General features: G+C 64.1%; 1 protein-coding gene across 7 annotated transcripts in view; it reads left to right on the top strand.

The window, feature by feature from the left end:
• The window catches only part of ARHGEF10 (Rho guanine nucleotide exchange factor 10), a 60,950-nt gene that overhangs the window by 28,922 nt on the left and 13,112 nt on the right, over nt 1–18,916 (top strand). For 4 of the 7 annotated variants that reach the window (XM_084878325.1, XM_084878324.1, XM_084878321.1 and 1 more), the window contains 12 exons: nt 1,735–1,898; nt 3,719–3,835; nt 7,879–7,993; nt 8,444–8,550; nt 9,735–9,812; nt 10,500–10,679; nt 11,760–11,876; nt 12,846–12,938; nt 13,891–14,061; nt 14,918–15,063; nt 16,493–16,653; nt 18,324–18,439. In XM_084878325.1, the coding sequence (XP_084734451.1) occupies nt 1,735–1,898; nt 3,719–3,835; nt 7,879–7,993; nt 8,444–8,550; nt 9,735–9,812; nt 10,500–10,679; nt 11,760–11,876; nt 12,846–12,938; nt 13,891–14,061; nt 14,918–15,063; nt 16,493–16,653; nt 18,324–18,439 (1,565 nt within the window). The remainder of the gene's footprint in view (nt 1–1,734; nt 1,899–3,718; nt 3,836–7,878; nt 7,994–8,443; nt 8,551–9,734; nt 9,813–10,499; nt 10,680–11,759; nt 11,877–12,845; nt 12,939–13,890; nt 14,062–14,917; nt 15,064–16,492; nt 16,654–18,323; nt 18,440–18,916) is intronic. The other 3 variants (XM_084878323.1, XM_084878322.1, XM_084878326.1) reach the window with 3 other exon arrangements.

The raw sequence follows: 18,916 nt of genomic DNA, 5'->3' as shown, positions 1-18,916 counted from the left end.
TCTCTTTCTTTCTTTTTTATTTTATTAAATTATTATCTGTGTACATATTTTAACATTGCCCCTCCCCCAATACATACTCAATGATTCTCTTTCATCATTGATGTTTCTATCTCTCCCTCTCCCTCTCTGAAATAAAATTTTTTAAGAAGTCACATGGCCACACACACCCCATGGCCAAAGATGGAATTAGAGTGGAAGTTAGGAGATGTTTTAACTTGAATAATAATGAAAATATTACATAAGAACTTATAGCGTGGATTTAGAATAGTTAGAAATTAAAGAGATTATGGCATCTGTTAAAAAAAACCAGAAAGACTGAAAAATAATGAGCTCAGCATCCGACTCGGCAGAGTCAGAGAAGGGGAGGGAAGAAGTAAAAAGGACATGCACACTGGAACCAGGAGACAGAAAACAGAAGCGAGGACCCACCAAACGCAAGTGTAATTCTCTGAGAATGCAGAGCAGGAGTCCCTGTGAGGACAGGCTTGTCATTGCCTTGGCGTGTCCTTCACAAGTCAGAGGGGCTGAGGTGATAGAGCCCTTTCAATCTGGGAACAGATTATTTATAGTCTTATTAAGCCATTGACCCATCTATCCATATACCCATCCATCTATTTATCCACCCGTCCATCTATCCATCCACCCACTCATCCATCCATCTAACCATCCACCCATCTAACCATCCATCTAATTGTCCATCCATCCATCTAACAAGCTACCTATCCACTATCCATCCATCCATCCATCCATCCATCCATCCATCCACCCATCCATCCATCTACCCATCCATCCATCTATCCATCCATCCATCCATCTACCCATCCATCTATCTACCCACCCTTCCATCCATCCACCCTTCCAACCATCCATCCATCCATTCACCCATCTAACCATTCATCCATCTCTCCACCCTTCCATCCATCCATCTATCCATCCATCCATCCATCCATCCATCCAACCATCTACCCGTCTAACCATCCATCTACCCTTCCATCCATCCACCCATCTAACCATCCATCCATCCATCCAACCATCCATCTAACTGTCCATCCATCCATCCATCATCCACCCACCTACTCTTCTATCCATCTTCCCTTCCATCTGTCTACCCTTCTATCCATCTATTTGTCCTTCCATTCACCCACCCTCCCATCCATCTACCCATCCATCCATCTAACCGTCTATCATTCATCCATCCAATAATCCATCCATCTAATCATCCATCCATCCATCCATCCACCATCCACCCATTCATTATCCATCCACCCATCCACCCAAAACATTTCTATCCCTTACATTTATCTAAACAAAAAATTTTCTCCGTGGGAAGGTCTCTGTGACCAATAATCATTGTTGTGACTGGGTTTCGTGTCAGTGTGAGTGTGGATTTCGTGTTGGTGTGAGTGTGAATTTCGTGTCGGTGTGACTGGATTTTGTGTCGGTGTGACTGTGAATTTCGTGTCGGTGTGACTGGATTTCGTGTCGGTGTGAGTATGGATTCTGTGCAGCACCAGGGCCTCAGGATACAGATGGGGCTGAGTGTCAGAGCTTCGGGAAGACCTAGGCATCTCCAGTCCCCCAGGTCCCACATAATGCCTCCCGGAGGGGCAGCCCGAGCCGGCCCCGCCCGCTGCTTCTCTGAAGTGGCCCCAGCCACGCGGTGAAACGAGGACCTGCAGGACTCGGTGGCGGGTGCGGGATGCGCTCCTAACTCCGTCCTGTGCTCGCCCTCAGATGAGCTGATCTACGACGCCGTGGAGAACGGAGACGAGGGTGGAAACAGCTCGCTGGAGTACGGGTGGAGCTCCAGTGAGTTCGAGAGTTACGGGGAGCAGAGCGACTCCGAGGGCAGGAACGGGGTCCCCCGGTCCTTCCTGCGCAGCAGCCACCGGAAGCAGGTGCGTGTGCGCCGTCGGCTTACGGCATGTACCCGGCCGGCCGTGGGATGCCGGCTCACGGGACGGGCACATGAGCGTTTTAGGTGCCGGTGGGCAACTCGAGGTGAGCATAGGTGTTGGCAGAAGAGAAGGGGCCCACGTTGCGGCAGGTGGGAGCGCACGTGTGGAGCCCTGCGTGTCCCAGCGAGCTCAGCGCCGTCCTGTGGTGACCGGGTGCTCGGTGATCTGCCTGCTGCTGAGGGGGAGCCGGGCTGCCGGGCAGTGACACTCGCTGTCCCTCAGGGGCGTGGGAGTCTGGTGCCCACCACAGGCAGGAAGACATAACATAGTCCTGTGACAGGACAGGCCCGGGCTGCCCACAACCACGCCGGAGCGGGGTATGTGTGTGTATGTGACCTCAGGGCCCAGCGGGGGACGCAGGATGGAGGCCTGGAGTCTGGGACGGGGCCGAGGCAGCTCAGGTGTGTGAGGTCTCGGGTTGCCGTGGTGACTGGCTGTGCCACATCCCCTCTGGTTGCTGGGGTTTGGTGCTTTGTTCTGATGTCTGCAGTGATGGCAGCGTCCTTGTGTACTTTGGAGGTTGAGATGCAGCCCGTGTGTGACCTGGTGGGAGGGACAGACACAGCCCGGTGTGACTGGGTGGGAGGGACAGACACAGCCGGGTGTGACCGGGTGGGAGGGACAGACACAACCCGTGTGTGACCGGGTGGGAGGACAGACACAGCCCGGTGTGACCGCGTGGGTGTGACCGGGTGGGAGGGACAGACACAGCCCGTGTGTGACCGGGTGGGAGGACAGACACAGCCCGGTGTGACCGCGTGGGTGTGACCGGGTGGGAGGGACAGACACAGCCCGTGTGTGACCGGGTGGGAGGACAGACACAGCCCGGTGTGACCGCGTGGGTGTGACCGGGTGGGAGGGACAGACACAGCCCGGGTGTGACCGGGTGGGAGGGACAGACACAGCCGGGTGTGACCGGGTGGGTGTGACCTGGTGGGAGGGACAGACACAGCCGGGTGTGACCGGGTGGGTGTGACCTGGTGGGTGGAACCCAAGGACCAGGCTCCTGGCTGGCTGAGAAGTCAGGTGAGGACCACCCTGTGGCAGCGTCCATCGGAAAGGACCTTATGGAGTTCTCGCCGGTACTGTGGGCGTGCTGACTGGGAGCGGGGTCCTGGCATAGCAATGTGGACACTGGTCACACTGAGACCTCCCCGTGTCCCACCTGTGAGCCCCGCTGGCCGTCCCCCTGCGAGCCCTGCAGGCCGCGTCCAGGGTTCTTCCGCGTGGAGATGACGGACAGACGGACGGACGGACGGACGGACAGGTGTCCTTCCCTGCAGGCCTCCCAGATCGGCCACTTACCTCATCCCGATGGTGGGACGGGGCCAGGCCTCCATGTGTGTTTGCCGGCACGCACAGTTCTCCCGGCCGGCTCACCAGGGGTGGCGTCTGTCCCGAGCTGCTGTCATCACACGTGCTTATTTTTATTTTTTTAAAATGTATTTTATTGATTTCAGAGAGGGAGGGGCGGAGAGGGGGAGAGAGAAACACCAGTGATGGGAGAGAGTCATGAGCCGGCGGCCTCCTGCACGCCCCCCACTGGGGATGGAGCCCACCACCCAGGCCTGTGCCCTGACGGGGAATCCAGCGGTGGCCTCCTGGGTCCGAGGTCAGCACTCGGCCACGGAGCCGCGCGGCCGGGCGGCAGTCACTGTGTTTACCTCGGGGCTGGCGGCGTGGCGGTGGCTCCCGGAGACCGTCAGGGTAAGTCTGCGGTCCCCGAGGGCGCCTCGTGAAAGATGTCTCTCTGTGCCCAGCTGTCCCACGACCTGGCGCGGGTGAAGGCGTGCTATGAGAGAAAGATGAGAGAGCTGGTGGCCAGCACAGTGGGCGCGGGGGAGATGCAGCAGCTAAAGCAGAAGCAGGAGCTGAAGGTAGTGTGGCCCCTCCCCTCCCGCTGTGTCCACAACGCGCCCGAGGCCCTGGGGACCTGGGGACGGCTCGGCCGCACCAGGGAACAGTCTCCCCCGGCCGCCCGGACGCTCGCAGCCTCCTGTCCAGCTGGGGGGCCATTGGCCTCCCTTCTCCCCCTCGCTCTCCCACCGCGGGCAGAGGGGTACCTATGGGCCCCCAGGTGGGCATCCCAGCCCCTGGAAGGCAGGCCCAGCAGCCTGCGACCAGCGCCTGCAGAGCGCCCCCTGTGGTGGGGAAAGACAGTGGCTTTTGGCGAAGACCCATGAGGGGTTATGAGGACATCTCAGTGAGGATCAGTGGAAAGCCTTCAGTTCCCCTCAGCGCCCGAGGCTGCAGCGGGCACAGGCGCCGGCCCAGGTGCAGGGCGGCCCGGCTCCCTTGTCCCGAGCGGAGCAGGTCCTGACCCGGGTGTGAGGGCTGCGTTTGGACGTGTGACGGCCACCGGCTCCTTGAGATGTGTTTCATTCACTTGTTTACTTTTAAAATATATTTTTTAATTGATTTCAGAGAGGAAGGGAGAGAGACATCAATGATGAGAGAGAATCACGGACTGGCTGCCGCCTGCACACCCCCATCTGGGTATGGAGCCCACAACCCGGGCCTGTGGTCTGACGGGAATGGAACCGTGACCTCCTGGGTCATGGATCGTCACTCAACCACGGAGCCACGCGGCCGGGCCATTGCGCTGTTTTAAAGGCCTGTCTCGTGCAGCTTCCTTCAGCCCGGGCTCCCCCCGTGTCCTGTGGCCGTGGCCGTGTGCTGAGTGCGCTTACCTGGAAGTACACGTCTGCCTGGCATCGTCCCCTCCCCCGCTGCTCTGTGCCCAGCGTGTGTGTGCTCTGTGCCCAGCGTGTGTGTGCTCTGTGCCCAGCGTGTGTGTGCTCTGTGCCCAGTGTGTGTGCTCTGTGCCCAGCGTGTGTGTGCTCTGTGCCCAGCGTGTGTGTGCTCTGTGCCCAGCGTGTGTGTGCTCTGTGCCCAGCGTGTGTGTGCTCTGTGCCCAGCGTGTGTGTGCTCTGTGCCCAGCGTGTGTGTGCTCTGTGCCCAGCGTGTGTGTGCTCTGTGCCCAGCGTGTGTGTGCTCTGTGCCCAGCGTGTGTGTGCTCTGTGCCCAGCGTGTGTGTGCTCTGTGCCCAGCGTGTGTGTGCTCTGTGCCCAGCGTGTGTGTGCTCTGTGCCCAGTGTGTGTGTGCTCTGTGCCCAGTGTGTGTGTGTGTGTGTGTGTGTGTGTGAGGGGGGGGGCAGCATGTCTGTGTGGGGACATTGTGTGTGTTGGGACGGTGTGTGTGTGCTGGGTGTGGGGACGGTGTGTCTGTGCTGGGGCGGGAGCAGGACCAGGGCCATCAGTGAGGCTCGCTCAGTCAGGGTCCGGCAGGTCCCTCAGTGGCCATGTCTGGGCTGGGTCGTCCCAGGCGAGTACAGGGTCTGGCGGGTTCGGGAGCCCTGTTAGTCAGCGGAAGCGTGTGAGGATGGCTGGGTCCTGGAGCGGTTTGGAACCGGCGGATGGTCGGTCAGGAGCGGCAGGGCCCCGGGGAGGCGGGCACGTGGGCAGCCTTGGGGGTGGGTGGGCAGGTACCCGAGGGCCTGCCGGCTCCTCCCTCTGGCCAGACAGAGGCTCTCCTCTCCTCTCCTCTCCTCTCCTCTCCTCTCCTCTCCTCTCCTCTCCTCTCCTCTCCTCTCCTCTCCTCTCCTCTCCTCGCCTGCAGTGCCTCCCCAGCTCCGGGCCAGGCCTCCTGTCCCTGCACATGCAGGGTGGGGGGACGGGGAAAAGGGAGGGGGTTGGCCTCCGACAGACGGAGCCGATGGGAACGGGCTGGACGAGCACAGCGGCCGGGTCGGGGGAGGAGAGTGGGCTCGGGGAGGAGAGTGGGGTCGGGGGAGGAGAGTGGGGCTCGGGCGGGGGGTCGGGGAGGAGAGTGGGGTCGGGGAGGAGAGTGGGGCTCGGGCGGGGGGTCGGGGAGGAGAGTGGGGTCGGGGAGGAGAGTGGGGCTCGGGCGGGGGGTCGGGGAGGAGAGTGGGGTCGGGGAGGAGAGTGGGGCTCGGGCGGGGGGTCGGGGAGGAGAGTGGGGTCGGGGAGGAGAGTGGGGCTCGGGCGGGGGGTCGGGGAGGAGAGGGGGGTCGGGGAGGAGAGTGGGGCTCGGGCGGGGGGTCGGGGAGGAGAGTGGGGTCGGGGAGGAGAGTGGGGCTCGGGCGGGGGGTCGGGGAGGAGAGGGGGGTCGGGGAGGAGAGTGGGGCTCGGGCGGGGGGTCGGGGAGGAGAGGGGGGCTCGGGGAGGAGAGTGGGGCTCGGGCGTGGGGTCGGGGGAGGAGAGGGGGGTCGGGGAGGAGAGTGGGGCTCGGGCATGGGGTCGGGGGAGGAGAGGGGCTCGGGCGGGGGGTCGGGGGAGGAGAGGGGGGTCGGGGAGGAGAGTGGGGCTCGGGCGGGGCGTCGAGGGAGGAGAGTGGGGGTCGGGGTTGGAGAGTGGGGCTCGGGCGTGGGGTCGGGGAGGAGAGTGGGGCTCGGGCGGGGCGTCGAGGGAGGAGAGTGGGGGTCGGGGGAGGAGAGTGGGGCTCGGAGCCATGGAGAAGGGAAGCCTCGGGGGTGTCGGGGTGCACCGTCCACAGGATGCTGTGGTCGGTCGAAGGGATGCGGGAGCCAGGGGCCCAGCGGCTCGCAGGGTGGACGGGGAGGGGGGTGGGGGGGGCAGAGGGGTTCTCCGGCTGCGGAAGTGGGGCCTGCTGGGCGCTGACGCGGTTCAGTTCGGGGTGAGCGTGGTCTTGGTGGACGGCTTTGGGAGGCGCCTGCGGTGGGGCGGGGGGGGGGGGGAAGGGCTTGCAGGGACGGTGGGCTGGAGGTGCACTGTGTGATGTCACCTGGGAGCCGCTGGGGGGGGAGGGCGGGGGCCGGCATGCTCACACCGGAGCCCCAGTCTGCAGGCACAGGGCAGCCCCGGCCGATCTGGAGCGCCAGCCGCCCGCCCTGGGCTGGTGGCAGGTCCGGGGCAGCAGGGCCCGGCCAGCACCTCTGCAGGGCGCACAGCCGGGCCTGAGGCCGGCGGTGCTGGTGGGAGGCAGGCGGGCGGCAGCCCGGGGGTACCTGAGCCTCTCCCGGGACCAGGAGGCGGGTCCCAGGTCACTCGGAGGGTGCTGGGCCTCCCCTCAGAGGCCGCCCACGTTTCTCTGGAGGAAGCCCTGGTCCCCGAGGCCAGCCCTCAGACCTGGGCCCTTTAAGAACCGGACGTGCTCTGCCGGCCGCTCTGAGACGCTCGGGGGGACTCGGTCAGCGAGGCTCACGGCCGGGGCAGCCTGTGGCCTCAGGTGTCCGCAGAGGTGTGGAGGCCGGCCTGGTCCTGCCCCCGCTGTCCCTCTGTCCTTCCTGCCTGTCCCTCTGTCTGCCTGCAGTCACTGTGCAGCGCTCTGTGCCGTGGGCCGTGGTTGTGGGCAGTGAACATGGCTGTGGGCCGTGGCTGTGGGCCGTGGACGTGGCTGTGGACCGTGGACGTGGCTGCCCGAGGCTGGGGTGGGCTGTGGAGCGCCAGGGCTGGCGGGCGGGCTGGTATGCTCTCTCCGAGGCCGAGGCTTTCCCCGCCTGCTGCTTGTCCCACCGGCCGCTCTGCCGGCTGCTTGCACTGCCGTGTTCCCAACGGAGATGTAAACAGAGGGCTCTAACTCGTCAGTCACAGGAGGCTCTGAGCTAGTTTGCTCTTCCCTTTAAAATTTATTTTTTTATTTTTTTTATTGGCTTCAGAGAGGAAGGGAGAGGGAGAGAGTGAAACCTCCATGATAAGAGAGAATCAAGGACCAGCTGCCTCCTGCACACCCCACACTGCCTCCTGCGAACGGGAATCGAACTGTGACCTCCTGGTTCATAGGTCCACGCTCAGCCCCTGAGCCCCGCCCGCCGGGCTGCTTGTCCCTGGTTCAGGCCCGCCAGGCCGTCCGGGGCTGGTCCGGACCGGCCGCCTGTGCTGGTGGGCAGGCGGGGACCTCGCCGGGGGAGCACGGAGCCGCTCACGCCCCTCGCCCGCAGGTGCAGAAGCTGATGAAGGCGGCCAAGGAGGGCACGCGGGACGGGCTGGAGAGGACCAAGGCCGCCGTGAAGAAGGGCCGCTCCTTCATCAGGACCAAGTCCTTCATCTCCCCAGGTGAGCGCTGCAGAGGAGATGGAGCGGCTCCGGCCGCCGCCGCGCTGGCCAGCGAGAGCCCGGCTTCCGGCTGAGCGGCGCCCGCTGTGGGAGCGCACTGACCCCCAGGGAACCGCTCCTGCGCCGAGCCTCTGCCCCCTGGTGGTCAGGGCGTGTCATCGCGACTGGTCATTCTGCTGCTTGGTCGATTTGCATATTAGCCTTTTGTTAGATTGGATCACATAGCACAGCCTCTTCCAGTTCACCGTCAGGCACTAAACGCCCCCTCTGCCCTGGGAGGCGGGCTCCAGGGACAGCATTTCAGCACCAGCAGCCCCCTGTGGGAAGGGTGTGTGGCCTGGGTCGTCGTAGGGGAGTGGGCGGGAACGGGAGACCGCGATTGGCTGCTCCCCGATGCGGGGGCGTGGTCTCCGGGTCCCACCGTGTCACACCCGCTCGCCCCCTCCTTAGACCCCAGGCCGGGCCTCGAGGAGGAGCAGAGCGTGTTCATCGACGTGGACTGCCGGCACCCCGACGCCGTGCTCACCCCGATGCCCGCGGGGCTGTCCCAGCAGCAGGTAGGGCGGGCCTGCGGGGTCACCCAGTGGGGGCCGGGGCCTGGGCAGCGGGGGCCTGGGGGCCGGGGCCTGGGCGGCGGGGACTGGGGGGCCGGGGCCTGGGCGGCCGGGGCCTGGGCGGCGGGGACTGGGCGGCGGGGCCTGGGGGGCCGGGGCCTGGGCGGCGGGGCCTGGGGGGCCGGGGCCTGGGGGGCCGGGGCCTGGGCGGCGGGGACTGGGAGGCCGGGGCCTGGGCGGCCGGGGCCTGGGGGGCGGGGCCTGGGCGGCGGGGACTGGGGGGCCGGGGCCTGGGCGGCGGGGACTGGGAGGCCGGGGCCTGGGCGGCCGGGGCCTGGGGGGCCGGGGCCTGGGCGGCCGGGGCCTGGGCGGCGGGGACTGGGCGGCGGGGCCTGGGGGGCCGGGGCCTGGGCGGCGGGGCCTGGGGGGCCGGGGCCTGGGCGGCGGGGCCTGGGGGGCCGGGGCCTGGGCGGCGGGGCCTGGGGGCCGGGGCCTGGGGGGCCGGGGCCTGGGCGGCAGGGGCCTGGGCGGCAGGGGCCTGGGCGGCAGGGGCCTGGGCGGCCGGGGCTTGAGGGGCGGGGACCTGGGCTCGGACTGCCGGTTCCTGAGTGTTTGAGTCTCCCGGTGGCTCTGAGCCGGCCGTGCAGAGCGCACACCGGGGCGTTCCTTCTGGTGCGGGCAGACGGCGGGTTCGCCGAGAGAGAGGCAGCATGTGTGGTCACGTCTGCGAAGGTTTCTCTGGTCTCATTCTTGTGTTTTTATTAACTTGTTTTGTGTCGGTGCCAGTCCTTTGTCCGACACGTGAGGACTATCTCAGGACTTAGAAAAAGACGCGGAACTCCCAGGTCGGACCCCGAGTGGTCCCCTCCGACGGGAGGCCGCACCATGATGGGATGGTGGAAGGCTGGCCGCGGTTTGACCCTCTGCCTGTCTGAGGCGGGGGTGACTCGGACCCGGGACCCAACTCCGTTCTGAGGGTCGGCAGAGTCGGGCACATTACGTGGAACATGTAGCTCAGAGTCAGACATGTTACATGGAATGTGTGACAGAGTTGGCGTGTGTGTGCCTGCGTCGTGGTGGCAGGCGTCGGCGCTGTGGCTCCGTGTCCGCCTGTGGTCAGTGTGCCGTGAGGGTGAGAGGGCGCTGCGGCGAGGGAGGGTAATGCCCTCGCTGTGCCCCGCCCCCAGGTGGTCCGGAGGTACATCCTGGGCTCCATCGTGGACAGCGAGAAGAACTACGTGGACGCCCTCACGCGGATCCTGGAGGTGCGTGTCCCTCCCGCCCGCCCGGCCACCGGCCTTCCCGTCGGCCTTCCGCTGCCCCGCCGCAGACGCCCTGCAGGAGGGGGCGCTGGGCTGTGGTGGCTCCCCTGGAGGAACGGCTAACAAACGTCTTTAAGCCAAAAACAAGTTAGCCCTGGCCAGTGCGGCTCAGTGGGTAGAGCACCGGCCTGCGGTCCAAAGGGTCCCGGTTCAATTCTGGTCAAGGGCACCTGGGTTGCAGGCTCCTCCTTGACTGGGCCTTGGTCGGGGCTCATGCAGGAGGCACACGGATGTGTCTCTCTCACGTCTGTGTCTCTCTCATGTCGATGTTTCTCTCTGTCTTTCCTCTCTCTTCTACTCTCCCTGAAAACCAATGGGAACATACCCTCAGGTGAGGATTAGGCATAAATAATAAATAAGTAAAAACACGCGGAGTGGTGCGTTTTGGAGTCCCTATATGGACACCACACCCCCCCCCACACACACACACTTCACCCCCCACCCTCCCCTCTGCCCCCCCGTCCCCTCACACTCCGCCCCGTCCCCCCACACTCTGCCCCGTCCCCTCTGCCCCCCCGTCCCCCCACACTCCGCCCCGCCCCCCCCACTCCGCCCCGTCCCCTCTGCCCCCACGTCCCCCCACACTCCGCCCCGTCCCCCCACACTCTGCCCCGTCCCCTCTGCCCCCAGCAGTACGAGCGGCCGCTGGCGGAGACGGAGCCGCGGGTGCTGAGCGAGCGGAAGCTGCGGGTGGTGTTCCACCGGCTGCGGGAGGTGCTGCAGTGCCACCGCCTGTTCCAGATGGCGCTGGCCAGCCGCGTGGCCGAGTGGGACGCGGTGGAGATGATCGGCGACGTCTTCGTGGCCTCGGTGAGTGCCGCCGGCCGCCCGGGGCTGTGGGCCCGGCAGGACGCCACGCCTGCCCCTCCGGCGGGCTGGGGCGGTGCTGGCTGCGCCCGTCCCTGTGCTGGCGGGGTGGTCGGGAGCCTGCGTGAGGCCCTCCCTCTCTGTAGCCCGTCTCCTCCTGGGCACTGGGGAGCTGGCCAATACACCGCCTCCCCTCAGCCTGCGCTCCGAGCCCGGAGCTCCTGTGCGGACGCTGGGCCCCTGGGCTGGCAGGGGGGCGGGGAGGGGCGAGGGGAGGCGGGCTGCAGTGGCTCCTGGGCACGGGCCCTCAGGCAGCTGCCTGGAGGTAGCTCTCGTTATTGCAGATGGCATGATATTGTGCATAGAAAACCCTAAAGACTCCACCAAAAAAACCCACAAAACAACTAGATTTAATAAATGAATTCAGCAAAGTAGCAGGAACAGAATCCACGCCCCAAAATCTATGACTTTCTTGTACACCGATAATGAATTCTCAGAAAGAGAAACTAAATAATCCCACTTACCATTGCATCCAAAATAACATACTTGGGAATACACTTAACAAGGAGGTAAAAGACCTGCACTCAGAAAACCACAGGATGTTGAAAGAAGAGGTAGAGGAAGACATAAACTAGTGGAAGAGTATACCATGTTCATGGATCGGTAGCATCAACATCACTAAAATGTCCATATTACCCAAAGCAAGCTCCAGATTCAATGCAACCCCTATTGACATACCAGCGGCATATTTTATAGATCCAGAATGAACACCCCAAAACGTATACGGAACCCAAAGAGACCCTGAAGAGCTGAAGCATCTTGAGAAAGTAGAGCGAAATGGGAGGGATCACAGTATCAGATGCTAAGTTACACTACAAAGCCACTGCCCTCAAAGCAGCCTGGTCCTGGCACAAGAGCAGGCGGGTAGACCAGCGGAACGGAACAGAGTCCCCGGAAACCGACCCAGAAAGTCCCACGTGGCGGAACGGAGTCTGTTTCGTGGAGCGTGGCCGTGGCGGGGGTCACGCAGGTCGGGAGGCCCCTGGGCCCCACGTTCCTCACGTCTCTCTCGTTCGATTTCAGTTCTCCAAGTCCATGGTGCTGGACGCCTACAGCGAGTACGTGAACAACTTCAGCGCGGCCGTGGCCGTGCTCAAGAAGGCCTGCGCCACGAAGCCCGCCTTCCTGGAGTTCCTCAAGGTGGGCCTCTTCCCCATTCCGGTTTTATTATTATTATTATTATTATTGCTGATTTTTTACAGAGAGGACGGGAGAGGGATAGAGAGTCAGAAACATCGATGAGAGAGAAACATTGGTCAGCTGCCTCTTGCACACCCTCTACTGGGGATGTGCCCGCAACCAAGGTACAAGCCTTTGACCGGAATTGAACCCGGGACCCTTCAGTCCGCAGGCTGACGCTCTGTCCACTGAGCCAAACTGTTCAGGGCCCATTCCAGGTTTTGACGCCTCTGATAACAGGCTCCACGTGGGAGACCTGATGATGAGCCGATGCACCCTCGCCTCCCTGTGCCCCGTGCCGCTCACTGTCACCGCTTTGAACCAACAGCGCCCTGGGTGTTGGATCGATGCGAGAAAGAGAGATGCATTTTTAGGGGTAACATAGCTTTTACTTTTAATAATTTATTTTATTATTATTTCGTTAATCCTTGCCTGAGGATATTTTTCCCATTGATTTTTAGAGAGAGTGGAAGGGATGGGAGAGAGAGGAGAGAGGGAGGGAGAAAGAGAGAGGGAGAGAGAGAGAGGGAGAAAGAGAGGAGAGAGAGAGGGGAACATCGATGTGAGAGAGACATCCATTGGTGGCCTCCCCCTCACACTCCAACCGGGGCTGGGGATCAAACCTGCAAACCAGGTACGTGCCCTTGACTGGGGACTGAACCTGAGGTCCTTCGGTGTGCGGGCCAGTGCTCTAACCACTGAGCACATTGGCCAGGGCCTGAAGCCAGCCATGCTCGCTGTAGGCCGGGGCGGAGAGTGGGCCTGAGGGACAGGTGGGGTAGGGGAGGAGGTGGGGGGACAGGCAGTGGAGGAAGTGTCTGCAGGCACGGACGCAGGCCCTGCGTGGCCGTGGCCCCCCCCCGAGGCTGGTGCCGGGGGTGGACAGCGTGGACGGCCCGCTGCCCGCGGTGAGTGACCCTCTCCTCGCAGCAGAGCCAGGAGTCCAGCCCGGACCGCGTCTCGCTCTACAGCCTGATGACCAGGCCCATCCAGAGGTTCCCACAGTTCATCCTGCTGCTCCAGGTACGGGCCCCCGACCCCTGCTGACCCCGGTAACCCCAGTGACCCCTGTGACCCCTGAACCAGTCCTCCCTGTAGCCTCAGCCCCTCCTCTCCTCCGAGGGGCCCCCACCAGCCTGCATCCTGTGTTTGGCTCAGCTGACAGTCCCCGAGCGTCAGCCCTCGGACCCAGGCCCATCCACGTCAGGCGCCAAGTGCAGTAGCGGCCACAGCTGCCCAGCTCGGTCCCACTGGGCTGCCCAGCCGGGTCCCCACGCCCCACAGGCTCAGGAATGGGCTGGCGGTGCTGGCGGGGCTCAGGAAGGCACTGGCATTTGCGGTTTATAACTCGGCCGCCAGATGGACGCCCAGGGGGAGGGGCCTCGGCTGCCGGGCGCTCACCGCCCTCCTAGCACCACGTCCCCGACCCCGGCCCTCCCCAGCCCTGCCTGTGGGTTTCCGTGGCGGCTCCCTGCGGAGGCAGACGGATGGCCTCACTGGCCAATGGGACCTCTCGTCCCGCAGGCCCCTCCCTGGAGGTCCAGCCTCCAATCCTCCTGGTTCACAGGTCGATGCTCAGCCTGAGCCACACCGGCCGGGCCGGGGCCTCGCAGCGGGCAGGGCCGTGGAGTGAGCTCACCTGGTTTTGGGGAAAGGCCCAGTCAAAGTGTCAGTCAGGCTATGACTCACCCGGTTTGCATCCTTCCTGGTGGGTTTTTATTCTTCCCAGACAGCTGACCCCACGGCATCCACTGCGGGCAGCCTGGGTGCTGGCCCGTCTGCAGGTGACCACGGCCCTGGGCCCCCACCCGGGCAGCCATACACACGCGCGCACACACACACACACACACACACACACGCATGCACGCACACACACATGCACAGGCGCACACACACGGCCTCGGCCCCCACCCGGGCAGTCACACACACACATGCACACGCACACACACATACACACATGTACTCTCCCCAAAAGGACATGCTGCGGAACACGCCCCGCGGGCACCCCGACCGGCTGCCCCTCCAGATGGCGCTGACGGAGCTGGAGACGCTGGCGGAGAAGCTGAACGAGAGGAAGCGCGAGGCGGACCGGCGCTGCGAGATGAGGCAGATCGCCAAGGCGGTGAACGAGCGCTACCTGAACAAGGTGGACAGACCCTGCCTCCGGGCCCCTGCTCTCACTAACCCGCCGCTATCCGCCGCTGCCACTAACCCGCCGTCTCCACTGCGGTCTCCGCCGCCGCCGCCTCCGCCGCCACTAACCCGCCGCCTCTGAGGCCCTCGGCTCTCTAACCCACCACCTCCGCCGCCGCCTCCGCCTCCATCGCCGCCGCCGCCACTAACCGGGCCTCCTGGGGGCCCCCACGCCGCGGGCCCCCACGCCTCAGTCCCGGCTCCTCAGATCGGGTGACGGGCTCAGCGGACCCCAAGGGGACCCAGGACCCCGCACAGGAGGAGAGCCGCTCCTCTGCGGAGTTCTGCTCTCCGATGTGGGTGTTAGTTTGGGTGCTCAGAGTTAAAGCTCTGTGGTGCAGTTTATTTCTATTTTTTGCATCTTAAAGGTATACGTGTTGATTTCAGAGAGAGGAAGGGAGTGGGAGGGAGAGAGAAACATCAGTGAGGAGAGAGAACCATGGATCGGCTGCCTCCTGCTCACCCCCTGCTGGGGATGAGTCAGCAAGCTGGGCCTGTGCCCTGAGCGGCATCGAACCCTGACCTCCTGGTTCATGGGTCCATGCTCACCCCTGGGCGTGGCCGGCGTGTCAGCGGCTCAGCCTCGGCAGCGTGTCCCAGGACACGGTCCCTCCCGCGTGGAGAGGACCTGAACCGGCCGGGAGCTTTGGGGAAAGCCGCTGTGAGCCCGGCGCTGGCCTGCGTGTGCAGGGTCCTCCCTGAAGCCGCGTCTGAGACCCGCGGTCCCTGCCCGCGGACGCTCCCCCCCCCCCCCCCCCCCGACACCGGAGCGAGGTGGCAGCCGTGTCGAGCGTGACGCGAATGTCCAGCTTCTCAGCAGCGGGAGCCGGCACCTCATCCGCTCGGACGACGTGATCGAGACCGTGTACAACGAGCGCGGGGAGGTGCTCAAGACCAAGGAGCGGCGGCTGCTCATGCTCACCGACGTGCTCATGTGCGTCACCGTCAGCGCCCGGTAAGGACAGCCTGGCCCCATCCCGCCCGGCGCCTGGCCCCATCCTGTCCGCGCCCAGTAAGGACCAGCGTCCCCATCCCGCCCGGCCCCACCCCGCCCGGCCCCATCCCGCCCGGCCCCATCCCGCCCGGCCCCATCCCGCCCGGCCCCATCCCGCCTGGCCCCATCCAGGAGCGGCGGCTGCTCCTGCTCACCGACGTGCTCATGTGCGTCACCGTCTGCTCCCGGTAAGGACCGGCCGTCGGGCCGCCTGGTGCCACGCGCAGTGACCGCCCATGGGGCGGGGGACACGCTTCGAACCAGCCACAAACCAGGCGGTGCCCTGGAGCCGTCACGGCCACGCTGGCAGAAATTAGGGCGGACGGGGCCGTTTCTCCTCACACACACACACACACACACACACACACACACACACGCTTTCATTCCTGCGTTCTCCCGGCCGTGTGTGTGTGCTGTGCACTTCTGCGTGTTGGCTCCTCGTGTGACGAAGGAGAAAGCGGTCTGTGTGGGCCAGGCGATGTTCTGAGTGTTTAATTGCTGTGTATGTGATGAGGGTGTCCTTTGCTGCTGTAATCCTCACCTGAAGATGGTTTTTCCATAGATTTTTTTTTTTTTTAAAGAGCGTGAAAGGAGGGGAGAGAGAGAAACATCGATGTGAGGGAGACACACCCGTTGGTTGCCTCTCACCCGTGACCCGGCTGGGGCCAGGCATCGAACTGAGACCCAGGTGCATGCCCTTGACCTTGACCGGGCATCGAACCTGTGACTTTTCCATGCGGGGCCGATGCCCTACCCACTGAGCACACCAGCCAGGGCCTCGGCGTATTTTGGTCCCGGAGACTGTGGTGTGATTGGACGTTACTGACGTGGCTGTGCTGTGCCCGGGAGTGAAGAGGAGTGTGAGCGTGAGCCCTGGGCGGCAGTGAGGAGGGCTCCCTAGGAGGTTCCCGTTGGCAGTGTTCGGGGCACCTCGGCGCTGGGCTCTGTGGGAGGTTGCCCCGTCCCTCCCCCCCCCCGGGCTCTGTGGGAGGGCGTCTGGTCCCCCCCCGGGCTCTGTGGGAGGGCGTCTGGTCCCCCCCCGGGCTCTGTGGGAGGGCGTCTGGTCCCCCCCCCGGCTCTGTGGGAGGGCGTCTGGTCCCCCCCCGGGCTCTGTGGGAGGGCGTCTGGCCCCTCCCCCGGCTCCGCGGGGCCGACCGTGGATGGAGCCGTCCCGCTCGCCTGCCGGGAAGCCTCGCCGAGCAGCAGGTGGTGCCGGCTCCCGGGAGCCCCAGGGCTCGGGGGCACCGCTCCGGCCTCCCCGGGGAGCCTGCGGGAGGGAGGGGCTGTGGCCTCACACGTGGCTGCCGTGGCCTCACACGTGGCTGCCGTGGCCTCACACGTGGCTCACGGCTGCCGTGGCCTCACACGTGGCTTGCGGCTCTCGTTGCAGGCCGGGCCAGGACAGCCACGCGCTGCTGCCGGCCGGCCAGCGGCACCTGCTGAAGTGGAGCGTGCCGCTGGGCCACGTGACGGTCGTGGAGTATGGCCACCCCGAGGGCGCCGCCGAGCACCCGCCCGAGAGCCTGGCCGTGGTGGCCAACGCCAAGCCACGTAAGGGACCCGCTCGCGGTTGGCGTGGGCGGAGGGGGAGCTGTGTGGGTGACGCCACCGTCAGCGTGGGCGGCGGACAGGCTGGCCTGCTGGATTGGGTGCTGACCGTGGACTGGTCTCTGGGCGGGCCGTGGGCACCCAGGTTCCTGGCCGGCTCCGTCCCCTGGGCCGGTTCTGTGCTGCGTGTCCGTGGCAGTCAGGACGCAGGTCCCGCCCTGTGTGTGCACCGACTCAATGGACAGCGAGGCCGGCCGGCTGGCTCTGCCGTGGGCCAGCACCAGCGCCTCCCCGGCCATGGAGGACAGCATCACGTACTATGGAAACGCTTCAGCTGTCGCATCCTGTTTACGCTTATTGTTTATGAACTAGAGGTCCGGGGCATGAAATTCATGCACGGCAGGGTCCCTAGACCTGGTCGGCGATCGGGACCGATCTGTGGAGCAACCAGCGGGGCGATCAGAGGGTGAGGGGGCACCCCTTGCTGGCACCCGCCTTGGCTGGCCTGGGGCTTGTGGGCTGGGGGCAGCCCTGCGCTGAGCGTCTGCCCCCCGGTGGTCAGTGTTTGCATCTTAGTGACTGGGCGTTCCACTGTTTGGTTGATTTGCATATTAGGCTTTTATTATATAGGACTAGAGGCCCGGTACATGAAATTCATGCATGGGGGGGGGGGTGTCCCTCAGCCCAGCCTGCACCCTCTCCAAACTGTGACCCCTTGGGGGATGTCCAACTGCTGGTTTAGGTTCGATCCTCAGCTGGCCTGGTTGCCCACAACTACCCTCCCGTGCTGACTGTCTTGTGGTGGCCATCTCTCACCACATGGGGGCGGTCATCTTGTGTGAGGGCATAAGGGTCAGTTTGCATATTACCTCTTTATTATATAGGATAGCCTTCAGACTATAGATTTTTAAATTTACTTTTTAATATATATAATATATATTTTAATATATATTTTAGAGAGAGGGAGAGAGACAAACATCAGTGATGAGAGAGCATCGTTGATCGGCTGCCTCCTGCATGTGCCACCCTGGGGATCAGCCCACAAGCCTTATGTGCCGGGCTGTGCATTTCCACGGAAAGTGGCTCTGTGAACGGACGGTCTGAGCTCAGGTGCCCCCGGTCCAGTCCCATGGGGTGGTTTCCGTGGTGACAGAGCGAGGTGCTGAGGTTCTGAGAGTTTTTAACCTCAGGAGTGCCAGTCCTCTGTAAATCTGAAATTAGCCTAAATAATAAAAGGCGGATATGCAAATCAGCCAAACGGGGTACGACTGGTTGCTGTGATGTGCACTGACCTCCAGGGGCAGACGCTAATGCGGGAGGTGCCCCCTGGTGGTCAGTGAGCTCCCACAGGGGCCGCCGCTCAGCCAGAAGCCAGTCTCATGGCCGGTGAGTGCAGGTGGCGGGAGCCGCTCCCCCCTCTGAGGCAGTGGTAAGCACCCCTTGGGGGTGTCCGCCGAGGGGACCCGGACTGGGAGAGGGCACCGGCCGGCTGCGGGACCCCCTCAGTGCACGGATGTCATGCACCGGGCCTGTAGTTTGAAAATAAAAAGGAAGGCCGGCATTTCCCAGCGCCTGAAGGTGCTCACTGTGTAAAGACGGGAAGCGAGCGGCACCCATCCGCCGTCTTCCTCCGGTGGTGCGGCCGCAGCCCGGCCCCTGTGCGTGCTTTGCAGACAGAGTCCACGCGGGGCCCGGGCAGCTGTACCAGGACCTGCAGAACCTGCTGCACGACCTCAACGTGGTGGGGCAGATCGCCCAGCTCGTGGGGGACCTGCGGGGGCACTACCAGGTGAGGCCGGCCGGCGCGGGCTGTCTGCCCCGGCTGCGGTCGGCGGGGCCCCGGGTGGTGCCAGGCGAGGCTGCGGTGAGACCAGAGTGGACATGTCTGCCCTGGCTTGGATGGGGTGGGCAGGGGGTGGGGGGTAGACAATGTCCCTTTGCAGACCCCAGGGGTGAGCTGTCATGGAAACGCTCAGCACCTCCGCACGGCCGCCTCCCGGCCTCTCTTTCTTGTTCCCCCCAACACCCCCCACCGCCCCCGCCTGGCCCTTCTCACTCAAAAATGCTCCGCGTCTCCCAGCGCTCCCACCCCAGCCCTCTGCTAAGGGAGATAAGCCGTCAGAGAAAGACAAGGGTCACATGGGCTCACTCATACTGATGAACAGAAAATATCCATGCCCTGGTTGGTGTGGCTCAGTGGATGGAGTGTCGGCTGCGGACTGAAGGGTCCCGGGTTTGATTCTGGTCAAGGGCACGTGCCCGGGTT

Source organism: Pipistrellus hanaki (genome assembly GCF_964339955.1).
Source record: "Pipistrellus hanaki genome assembly, chromosome: 3".
Taxonomy (NCBI): domain Eukaryota; kingdom Metazoa; phylum Chordata; class Mammalia; order Chiroptera; family Vespertilionidae; genus Pipistrellus; species Pipistrellus hanaki.
This window is presented reverse-complemented; position numbering and strand designations above follow the sequence as displayed.